Here is a 12,500-nt window from a genome sequence, read left to right as displayed (position 1 = left end):
CACACAAACAAACACTGAATGTTCTTAGAGCATTATCCAGTAAAATAATGTGCTGATTTAAGCCTAACCTCCACTACTGGTGAAATCATCATAATCGGTGTGTGTGTGTGTGTCTCTGTGTGTGCGTGGGTGCGTGCGTGTGTGGTTGTGTGTGTGTGTGTGTGTGTGTGTGCGTGTGTGCGTGGTTGTGTGTGTGTGTGTGTGTGTGTGTGTGTGCGTGTGTGCGTGGGTGCGTGCGTGTGTGGTTGTGTGTGTGTGTGTGTGTGTGCGTGCGTGTGTGGTTGTGTGTGTGTGTGTGTGTGTGTGTGTGTGTGTGTGTGTCAGACGCTGGCGGTGCTGCCGGATCAGGACTCCTTCTATGATCTGGTGGATGTTCTGGAGGATCAGGGCATGGAGAGTGTGTGTCAGCGATATCTGGGCCGCAAGGGCACCGATCTGGACCTGCTGGAGCAGCTCAACATCTACGAGGCACTGATCAGATCTAACATCTCCACTAGGGCTGGGTATCGTTTGGGTTTCTACGATACGGGTGCCAAACCGCTACTTTCATGATTCGGCTCGCATGTCAAACTGCTGAAATCACGTGACTTTAGCGATCCGAATCATGAATCGATTCACTGACTCATAACGGTTCGAAGCTTTGTTCTGAAATCGGCCATCACTATATAAGTCGTTATTTAGTGTTTTTTGCGCACTAACTCTATTCTGGCGTCTTCATCAATGATTGTAGAGCCGCTGTAGTGAGATGGGCTTTGTAACGACGTCTTTAGTGCCTTTATGGGTCTTGAGAGAGGAAATGACATTGGTGTCAATGAAGGCCTTTCTGAGCCATCGGATTTCAACACTAATATCTTCATCTGTGTGTGAAGATGACGGAGGTCTGACGGCTGGCCAACCACATTAGGGGGAGGAGTTAATGACAGAGTTTACATTTGTGGGTGAACTAACCCTTTAAGTGGGCGGCACCGAAAGGAGGAACTGAATTCTGCGTTCAAATTGGGTCGGGTACATACCAGTTATATAGGTACTGGTGCTCTATTGGCACTGGGTGTCGGTACCCAACCCTAATCTCCAGTGATATGTGATTTATGACTGACCTATGAATATGACTGATATTTCTGACCCGCAGGCGACTCTGCGCCATGAGGATGGAGATGAGGACGGCTTGCCTCCATCTTGCGGTCGGCGGGACAGACGGAGGTCCAGCGTCGGCGCAGGAGAGGGGCGGGGCTTGGAGAGACGCCGCAGTCGCAGGCACTCATTGGGCAGGTCAGGCCACGCCTCCCCACTTAGCCCCGCCTCCCCGCACCGCTCAGCACTTAACGAGAGGTGAGAGGCGTTTAACGCATCATCACCGACATCTGAAGGTGGAACAATATGCGAAGAAATCTACAATTATGATAAATAATAGAGTTTAATATTATAACACATTTATATAACACAATTATAGAGTTTAATATTTTACATTTATTGTCAATTTTTAAAAAAATAACGTGAAATGTTGTGGAGTTCGGCCAGTTTTGATTGAATAATAAATTGAAAAATAAATTGATCAGTTCATCGGTAATTAAGAATTATTAATCATTTTAAAGCGATGCAATAAGACTACCATGATGAATGCATTTAAAAATAAATAATAAATATTTAAAAAATATATATAATTATTTACCATTATGATTAATAATATAACTATTATTAATAGTTATAATTGTAGTAATGTAATATGAGTATAATACAAAATTATATAATAAATTATTGATTTTGTGTGTGTTACAGTAATGAATATTTTGGGGAAAACTTATTATTTATCTTTAAAATATTGTCACAATGCAATAATTCCTTTTCCAAAATATAATTTTGTATTTATGTTTTTGGTTTTGGGCTGATTATAGCGAGAGTATGTTCCTAACAAATTATATACAATTATGATAAATATAAAAAATTTTAGTTTTATTTTACATTCATTGTCAATTTAAAAACAATAGCGTGAAATGTTGTGGAGTTCGGCAAGTTTTTATTGAATAAATCTAAAGTAAATTGATCAATTGATCAATAATTAATAATTATTAATCATTTTAAAGCCATGCAAAAAGACTACCATGATGCATGCATTTAAAAATAAATAAATAAATGATAAATATTAAAAAATATTATAAAGTAATTATAATTAATTTACTATTATGATTAACTATAACTATTATTAATAATTGTAGTAGTGTAATATAAATTATTATTGTACACAATTAAATAAAAATGAATATTATATATAATATTATACATAGGAAAACTTTTTATTCATCTTTAAAATATTGTCACAATGCAATAATTCCTTTTCCAAAATATAATTTTGTATTTATGTTTTTGTTTTTGGGCTGATTATAGCGAGAGTATGTTCCTAACAAATTATATACAATTATGATAAATATACACAATTCTACAGTTTAATATTTTACATTCATTGTCAAGTTTGGCAAGTTTTAAATCAATAAATCTAAAGAAAATTGATAAATTCATCAACAATTTTTGATAATAAATTTATTTTATGTTATAAAACACAAAACTTAGAAAAATTTAAACAGATGAGACAGAATTTTGGAAAAAATAAAACATATTTCATAGGAACCTGTTTTTGTAAAAATGTCCTAAATTAATAATTAGTTTATAAATTGAGTTGTTTAGGTGTCAAATAATCAATTAAGGAATTCAGAGAAATTCAAGTGCAAAAACAGAAATAATTATTGTTTTTAATAAATTTATGAATTGTGTAGTGCAGGGTTAGGTCACATGATCTCAGAGTGTGACGAGACATTATCAATGTGTGTTTGCTCCAGAGCCCGTGTGACGCATGGACATCTCCCGCTGATGTAAGTGTGTGTGCTGTCAGGTGATCAGACGCCCCATAACAACATCTGATCAGTGTCATAATGACCTCTGGGAAGACATTTAAACACATCTGTTTATATATCGAAAAAAGTTACAGTAGATGTTTAAATGCATATGAGTATTGTGCTTCATACATTACATAACCAGTCTATTTATTATTTAGACACTTTGGCCGTTTTTAATGGTTTGGTAATACATATTTATTCAAAGATATTTTTAAGAAGGACAGATTTTGTGCCCTTTTTAAACTGATCGATGAAGATTTTTGGAGCATTACATATCAGCGTAATATGGGAGAATTTATTATATTATATGCATATACACTCACCTAAAGGATTATTAGGAACACCATTCACAGAGGAGAATGGGCCGACTGATTCAAGCTGATAGAAGAGCAACTTTGACTGAAATAACCACTCGTTACAACCGACGTATGCAGCAAAGCATTTGTGAAGCCACAACACACACAACCTTGAGGCGGATGGGCTACACCAGCAGAAGACCCCACCGGGTACCACTCATCTCCACTACACATAGGAAAAAGAGGCGACAATTTGCACGAGCTCACCAAAATTGGAAAGTTGAAGACTGGAGAAATGTTGCCTGGTCTGATGAGTCTCGATTTCTGTTGAGACATTCAGATGGTAGAGTCAGAATTTGGCGTAAACAGAATGAGAACATGGATCCATCATGCCTTGTTACCACTGTGCAGGCTGGTGGTGGTGGTGTAATGGTGTGGGGGATGTTTTCTTGGCACACTTTAGGCCCCTTAGTGCCCCTTCTGACCATGTCTATCCCTTTATGACCACCATGTCCCCATCCTCTGATGGCTACTTCCAGCAGGATAATGCACCATGTCACAAAGCTCAAATCATTTCAGATTGGTTTCTTGAACATGACAATGAGTTCACTCAAATCTCCATCAACTGCAAGATGCTCTCCTATCAATATGGGCCAAGATTTCTAAAGAATGCTTTCAGCAGCTTGTTGAATCAATGCCACGTAGAATTAAGGCAGTTCTGAAGGCGAAAGGGCCAAACACAGTATTAGTGTGTGTTCCTAATAATCCTTTATGTGAGTTGTGTGTGTTTGTGTGTATGTATATACATACATACATATACATACATACAGGTGCTGGTCATATAACTAGAATATCATCAAAAAGTTAATTTTTTTCCCCATTAATTCCATTTAAAAAGTGAAACATCTATTATTATATTATTTCATTATACACAGACTGATATATTTCAAATATTTATTTATTTTAATTTTGATGATTATAACTGACAACTAAGGAAAATGTGGACTGTGTGCCTCTCCTCTCTTCAGACTCTGGGACCCTGATTTCGAAAGGAAATGCCAAATTTACTTTCATCAGATAACATAACTGTGGCCCACTCAGCAGCCCTTTTGTCTTTAGCCCAGGCGAGGCGCTTCTGACGCTGTCTGTTGTTCAAGAGTGGCTTGACTCAAGGAATGCGAAGCTGAAATGTCTTGCATACGTCTGTGCGCAGCGGTTCTTAAAGCGCTGACTCCAGCTGCAGTCCACTCTTTGTCCACTCTCCCCCACAATTTTGAATGGGTTTTGTTTCAGTAAGGGCTGGACAATAATTCAATATCAATATATATCGCGATATAATTTTTTTCAATAACGGTGATATGATTTTTAAACACATTTCCGATATTTCGATATACATTACAGCATTCCTCACTGACTGACGTTCAGGGCGCAGCCGTCAGAAAGAGCAGAACACGATTGGCTAGCGCGATGACGTACACCACGGGACATGCAGCCAGTGCGCAGCAGTAGTAGGCTGATAGATCCAACGCGGCAAGTTTTAGCTACAAAAAGAGTTTCCCTGACTAATACAAATGTGACTGGACGAGCTTCCACAAGTAAGGAGAAAGACTAACTTTCTTTAGTGGCGTGGAAGTGGTTCGGCTATCTACAGCACTATTCACACGGGATTAGTATTAAAGACCTCTGTGATTTAGAAATGACTCCCCCACATCTGAGTTTTGCGTGGCGCATTCGCACGGGATAAGCAAGCCTGTGATTTTACTTGAATTTACTGACTTCTCCCGGATATGATAGACTTCGTTATAGATATCTGTATGAAATCATAAACAAGCATCGATATCGTTTTGATTATTTTACAGTAGCCTAATAAATAAATATAATTTTTTTGTTCAGTTAGCGAACAGACGCCATGAACTGAGCTCAGACCAGCGGCAGGAATCAGATTTAATTTATCACGAGTGAGAAGCTCACAATATACGACGGAAGATTCAGTTTCAAATGCAAAAGTGGCTATTTAAACAAGATTGTCATTGTACTGTACTGTTCTGTTTTTCATTAAGAACAGGCTATTGATGTTAATATTAAACACACCATTCAATCAGATTACTCTCAAATTGATAATCATTCTAAAGTGAAAGTATAATCCGTGTGGGCGCGGCTGCACGGGGATTCATAACGGTGCGCATTATGAATGCAGACTTTATTCTTCGTGAAAGATAAAGATAGAAATGCTCACAGGAAGAAAAAAAGCTTGCAAAAATGATATACAATCCGCCTAATCCTGGCCAAATCACAGAGATGTCGATTCGCACGGGACTAATGTTATCACAGGACCTCGGTGTGCGGCGAAATATGGTAGGTAATTTGCGGGGGAATTTTTACTATACAAATTACAGACATGGCCGATTCGCACGGGATTAAGATCACAGACATTCTCTGCAATTATTACAAATCACCAGAGGTCCTTAGATAACACTAGTCCCGTGCGAATGTGGCTTAAGATCTGATATTAAACTTCAGGTTTCAGTGTGCTGCAAAATGTGCCGGAGAGGTGCCGACTAGGGGTGTAACAATCGACATAGATGCATCAATCTAATGTCTAACAATACGATGCCAAGTGTTACAAATAATCCATGTAGACTATTCGTGTAAGAGGCAAGTGGCACATTTGTTTTAATGCTTTCCACATTTGCACACATGTCATGTATTAAAGCCCCACTTGGCTACTTTTGCTCTCGGGGTCCCCCTACAGTTTGGAAAAAATAATGTCCTCAACCACTGTCGTAAGATCTGTCATCTACAACAGGGGATGCCATCGCGCGTGCATTTGTTGACATGACAGCCCTGATAGCCCTGAACTAGTGATGCGCGGGTCGTCTCATAACCCGCGGACCCCGTATGTCTATTTAATGGTCGCGGGTGCGCGGCGGGCTGTAAAAATATATCCAGTGGTGCGGTGCGGGCCAAATAACTTCATAAAAGCGTCCCGCGGGGTCGGTGCAGCACTAACAGTTCCCCTGAAAACTGCAAGAGGAGTTCTTCTGGCGTCGCGTGGGAAACGTCTTCATCCCAGGTAACGTTACAGTCAGTGGCATGTTTCAGCATGTCATATGAATATAATTTCATGGGTTTTATTTTTTTCAAACGCCAAATAATCACGATGCTCACGTTTACAAGCCAGCGTCATTATAGTAGTCTATTGGTTAGCGTTTTACAGAATCTATATGATACTTCAGTTCAGTGTTTGAGTGGTCGGTAATCACCGTAACAAGCATGACAGCGTCGGTCGGGCGCGCCTCCTTCAGCTCACGCCGACGAGCAAACGCTGGTCACATGTTGATCCTCGTCTTGCCTTTAATCCCATCATTTTTTCCATTTCCTCTTATTGCTTTCCTCCAACAAAACCTTTTCTTTCTTATTTGTCTGTGCTGCTTCGGACATGACTATATTATCCGACGAACAAAGTTGGGCTCGCACGTCCGAATGTAAGGAAGTGTGTGTGTTGGTGGAAGTGACGTATATGCCGTAAAGCAGTCGAATTTTGTAGTTCTTTTCTTTTTCTCGGGTTACTACCCGAAACCCGAAGTTTAAAAGTACGATTAAAAACGATACAGACCCCATCAGGCTATGGCAGACGTGTCATTCAACCTATTGTAAGTCGATGTATCATCACAAGAGTCTTAAAAAATATATTATGAAGGTTGAAAAGTTACCTAGTGCTGCTTTAACACCAATGCATTCATTCTCGTTTAACTTACCTTTCAAAGCTTGTGAAAGACGGTCAGACATGGCTTCACGAAAATGTATCATCTTCTCCTGTTTAAAGCCTTGCAAAAAGCAGCGTGCACTCATCTCAAACAAGGCACAAATAGGCCACTGAATTGAGTCTTCTTTTATTTATTTTTTGTGCATCAGTAGATAAAGGTCTGTAGTTTTGCATAAAAGGAGAATATAGCGCTATGAATCGTTCTACACTGAAATTTAAAACGTAAAAGAAAATGCTCAATAAACTGCGTCTGCGAAGTGAGAGTCTTATGTTTATTTGACTTAAATGCAAATAAATCTGCAAATAAAAGGTGAACATTAATTTATTTGTACCGTTTTTATTTCTAAAATATTATATAGTTTTATAGGAGGAGGTTTCATAGACTTCGCAAATTAATTTTTCAGAAGTTTGTAGGTACAGACATCCTTTGTGGCAGTTCTTGGTAGTTTTTCTAAAGCTTTTATATAGTTCATATCGATATCGAAATTATATCGTATCGACCGAAATTAAGAAATATATCGTGATATAAATTTTGGCCATATCGTCCAGCCCTAGTTTCAGTCTTCTTCAGGGTGTGATTATCCCTATTGCTAGTACTCTTTTTTCTACCACATCTTTTCCTTCCCTTTGCCTCTCTATTAATGTGCTTGGACACAGAGCTCTGAGAACAGCCAGCCTCTTTTGCAATGACCTTTTGTGTCTCGCCCTCCTTGTGCAAGGTGTCAATGGTCGTCTTTTGGAGAACTGTCGAATCCGCAGTCTTCCCCATGATTGTGTGGCCTACAGAACTAGACTGAGAGTCCATTAGGCTTTTGCAGGTGTGTTGAGTTCATTAGCTGATTAGAGTGCGGCACCAGATATCTTCAGTATTCAACCTTTTCACAATATTCTGTTTTTCTGAGATACTGAATGTGGGATTTTCCTTAGTTGTCAGTTATAATCATCAAAATTTAAAGAAATAAACATTTGAAAAGTTTTACTTTTTGAATGGAATTAGAGAAATAAATCAACTTTTTGATGATATTGTAATTCTATGACCAGCATCAGTGTCTGTGATTGGCTGATGAACACAAGTGTGTGTGTTATTAGGGGTGATCTGATCTCTGCTGTGGTTATCACTAACACACTCCTCAGATCACCTCAGTCTTATTTAGTAGTCTCATGGTTTTTTTATCATATTTATCATTATCAGACTGACTTCACGCATGCATTGCTCAGCACTGTGAGCTGCTGTCATAATAAAACACAGACACTGATGATGATGATGATGATGATGATGATGCTCAGGTGTGCTCGTGTCTCATCTAGTGCTGTCCCCAAATAAGGATTTATACATTAGAATCAGAATTGTCGAATCTCTCTATGGTCGACGTGATAGTTGAATCATCTGTGTGTGTGTGTGTGTGTGTGTGTGGGTGTGGGTGTGGGTTGGGAGGGGCACGACACTAGTCAGCAGGAGGGTAAAACTATTTTTATTTTCCTTTACACACTGCACACAGCAAACACTTTTAATAAAGCGACCAAAACTGCCTGCCAACTGACGGACGAACTGACAATGGCTTTCTTATTTAGGTTTAAATAAAGATAATCTGGTGGATAAACATTCGTAAAACGTTTTCTCATAACATGTTAAAGCCGCGAAATACAGAACATCACACAAATATAAAAGAACATTTTGATAAATAAACCCAGGCCTGGTTCCAGAATCAAATCACTGAGGGCGCTCTAATGGCTCGACCATAGCAGTGTATAGACAAATGTATGATTACGGTATTTATTTACAGGTAACTTACTTTAATGCGTTACTAGTATTTTAACATGTCATCTTCCTGAGAACCAGAAAAAAAGGTTTTGTGAATTTAGATTTTTTTTTCTCCGGTCATTGTTTGGAGCATAAAAAAAACATTTATTCCTATGTTATATGCGAGATATTCTACTATACAGAGGACACCAGAACCCCTTTATTGAGGAAATTAAAAGACATGAATAGACAAACAATGGGATTTTTTTTTTCCATTCACCAATCCGTTTATTTTACCCAAACTTTGTATAAAGATAATTCTCAGTGTTATGAAAGATACAGAATAATTTGATAGGCTACCATTCTACTTAATGCAATATGTGTGTAAACATGGCTATAAATGCAATTTCCTTTCTAATTTGCATTTTTAATGTATAGTTATAGTTTTGGGACTATATGTAATGTAAAAATGCATGTAATAATATTTTCATAAGAATGTCTTATATTCTGAATATACAGACTTAAAACTGTGTGTTGTTAGAGAAATTCGCTAAATAATGTCCTCTACTGATGCCAAACCTCTATTGTGGGTCTCAGGGGGATATTTCTGTCTTGTGCAGTTCCATTTATATTTAGATGTCAATTGCAAAACTTTGCAGCAAGCAATATTGGCCGTCGATTTTATTAATGAATGACTGTAGCCTCGAAAGAGAGCCAAGATCTCTACGATCACTACGATGCTGCTACTTTGCCAGTTCATGGTGATCTCACGAAGTTTCATTATAAAAATGAAGTTGTCAACAATAAATCTCTTATTTGCATAGTGGCTTGACTTTGTTATTAAGAGGTTTCGCGAGCCTGCATTAACTCAGCACTGAATAAAAACTCTGCCGTTTCGAGTGGTGAGATTTCTGATCGCGTTCCAGAGATCAACAACTATCTGTGATTGGCTGCATCACTCACCGATGTATCTGTGATTGGCTGCATCACTCACCGATGTATCTGTGATTGGCTGCATCACTCACCGATGTATCTGTGATTGGCTGCATCACTCACCGATGTATCTGTGATTGGCTGCATCACTCACCGATGTATCTGTGATTGGCTGCATCACTCACCGATGTATCTGTGATTGGCTACACCACTCACCACTGCAAAAACTCGCTGTAAATAGATGCATTTGACGCTCTCCAGAACAAGGACAAAAATGTGAAAATCTGCCAAATCTGTTTCGCCAATATTATTACTGTGTCAACTGAGTCAAACTGCTTTTGCTTGCGTTTGAGGGTGCTTAGAACCAGGCCTGAATAAACCTAAAAAAAATACCTGCCTAGAGAGGACAAGAACACTTTGAGTGCGTTTACATGACCGTTCTGAAGCCGACTGTGCCTAAAGCGGGTCACACACCGGACTGAAGCTCAGCGCAGCGCCACGTCTTTAATATATTGAGCACCCCCATAGTGCCGAAAGGGTATGATCCTCGTTTCATCACATGAGATTGGTGGTCGAATCTGGCTCTGCTTATCGATGCATCCAATCTTCGACTGTTCGGGGTCGGCCCTAGTCTCATCATCTCTTTCTTCTGCTGTTCTTGCGTAATTCTCTCTGTCAGAGAAGAGGATGAGGAGGAAGCTCCCCTCACAGAGTCAGGCTCGGATGATGATGAAGATGGGGACATGAGCCCTTCTAGTCTCAGTATCATCAGGTATTTTAGTGCAGAGCTGGAGGTTTGCACTCGTGTTCGTCAGACTTCACACTTTCACCTCTGACCTCCAGTCCTGGAAACCCTCACACACTCTGTGTCAGACACACACTCTGTGTCAGACACACTCTCTGTCACGCACACTTTCTGTGTCACACACACACACTCTGTCACACACACACTCTCTGTCTAACACACACTCTCTGTGTCACACACACTCTCTGTGCCACACACTCTCTCTGTCACACACTCTCTCTGTCACACACACTAAGGGCCCTATTTTGTCAAAGTGTCAAAGCGCGAAGCGTAAGTAACTCTGTGGGCGGGTCTCGCCGCTGTTGTTATTTTCCCGGCGGGATAAATGGCTCTTGCACCGGCGCAAATCTAAAATGGGTTGGTCTGAAGTAGCTTCATTATTCATAGGTGTGGTTTGGGTGTAACGTGAATAAACCAATCAGAGCGTCATCCAACATTCCCTTTAAAAGCAGCTGCGCAAGTTCATTATGGGTCGCTATTATTATGGCGTATTTACCAGACGCACGCCAGGAGCGGTTCACAGCCGAGGAGACGGATGCTCTTGAAGAGCAGTGAAAGACAGAGGAGTTGTGTTGTATGAGGATGGAGAAACACACCCGAAATAGCGTCGGTTAAACAGTTTTTTCAGTTTTTTTTTTCCTGGTTCTTGACAGACAAACCAATTTGTCAGATGTCCTTATACACAGATATGTCTGGCCACTATTGGGCTGGATTTATGCCTATTTTTTCACATCTTCGTGGCACACCACAATGATTTCCGTCATCTCACGTGTTCATATTTTTTTAGTGTAACAATTTATGATTTGCAAAAATAACTGTTGCATCTCTGTAGATGACATGAGCAAAGTGTCTGCGCGTTGTGCACGCTATACATTATGGTCAAGCATGCGCCCTTAAAATAGCAGAATGAACAACACAGCGCGCCGCTGACTTTAGACGAGGTTTATTCTGGTCAGTGGCGCAACTGTTTAATGGAACAGCAAAATAGCACCAGGGATTGTTTGCGCCGGAACACGCCTCCTCTTTTGCGCTGAACCGCCCAGGGAGCGCACGTTCATTCACTAGTTTAGCGGCGTGCTTCTGTGGAGGGAAAAGCGCGCTTTGTGCCGGTGCAAAATAGGAATGACACATGCGGCGGTGTACAAAGTCAACTGCGCTGAGTGCAAGATAGGGCCCTCAGTGTCACACACACTCTCTGTGTCACACACGCTCTCTGTGTAACACACTCTCTCTGTGTCACACACACTCTCTGTGTCACACACACTCTCTGTGTCACACACTCTCTCTGTGTAACACACTCTCTGTGTCACACACACACTCTGTGTCACACACACTCTCTGTGTAACACACTCTCTCTGTCACACACACACCCTCCGTCAGGATCACTGAAGCACTCTGTGTCTAATTATAAATCCTGGATTTATCGCTGATAGCTGCAGTTTTATTGATTTATGTCTCATATCTCCTCATAACCAAAACTATAACTACAGTTTCTCTATACCTGTGTTTTCAGAACTATAACTAATATAATATAAGATAATTGCTGGACTAAACTGGAATATCAGCTATATTAAATTATATTATATTTTATTAGTGTGGTATATTATCAATATTATGTAACATTATGTTATATTATCTATATATATTATATTAATATTATTATATTTTATTTTATAATTTAGTTATATTATATTACTTATATTTTATTATATTTTATTTTATAATTTAGTTATATTATATTACTTATATTTTATTATATTTTATGATTTAATATATGATCAGTATGTATTATTTGCATAAATACATAATATTATCAATTACTATTTTTATATTCTACTATATAATTATATGTATGATCAGTATATCTGTGCCTGATTGGCTCACTCAGACTGTATTAAGGGGTTTGTGGTGGCTGATGTTTGCCGGAGCGTATTTATTACCAGCGTATACATCACTGTATTTTACCCATAATGCCCGTCTGCAGCGCCGCCATCAGTAAGTCAGAGCGCTGTGACACACACACACCTGAGGAGAGGAAGGCCACGCCCCCTCCTGCCTCTGACTCCGCCCA

The 12,500-nt window shown here is 39.4% G+C and overlaps 1 protein-coding gene across 1 annotated transcript in view; it reads left to right on the top strand.

The window, feature by feature from the left end:
* Positions 1-12,500, top strand: part of fhod3a (formin homology 2 domain containing 3a) — a 61,701-nt gene that overhangs the window by 22,984 nt on the left and 26,217 nt on the right. Inside the window, exons 7-11 of the mRNA XM_067426430.1 lie at positions 325-468; positions 1,130-1,329; positions 2,832-2,864; positions 10,304-10,396; positions 12,414-12,500. The exon at positions 12,414-12,500 is cut by the window's right edge and continues 171 nt beyond it. Coding sequence (XP_067282531.1) covers positions 325-468; positions 1,130-1,329; positions 2,832-2,864; positions 10,304-10,396; positions 12,414-12,500 — 557 coding nt within the window. The remainder of the gene's footprint in view (positions 1-324; positions 469-1,129; positions 1,330-2,831; positions 2,865-10,303; positions 10,397-12,413) is intronic.

The sequence above is a fragment of the Pseudorasbora parva genome, chromosome 19, assembly GCF_024679245.1.
Source record: "Pseudorasbora parva isolate DD20220531a chromosome 19, ASM2467924v1, whole genome shotgun sequence".
NCBI classification, from domain to species: domain Eukaryota; kingdom Metazoa; phylum Chordata; class Actinopteri; order Cypriniformes; family Gobionidae; genus Pseudorasbora; species Pseudorasbora parva.
Note: the sequence above shows the minus strand (reverse complement) of the source record. Positions and strands in the feature narration are given on the sequence as shown.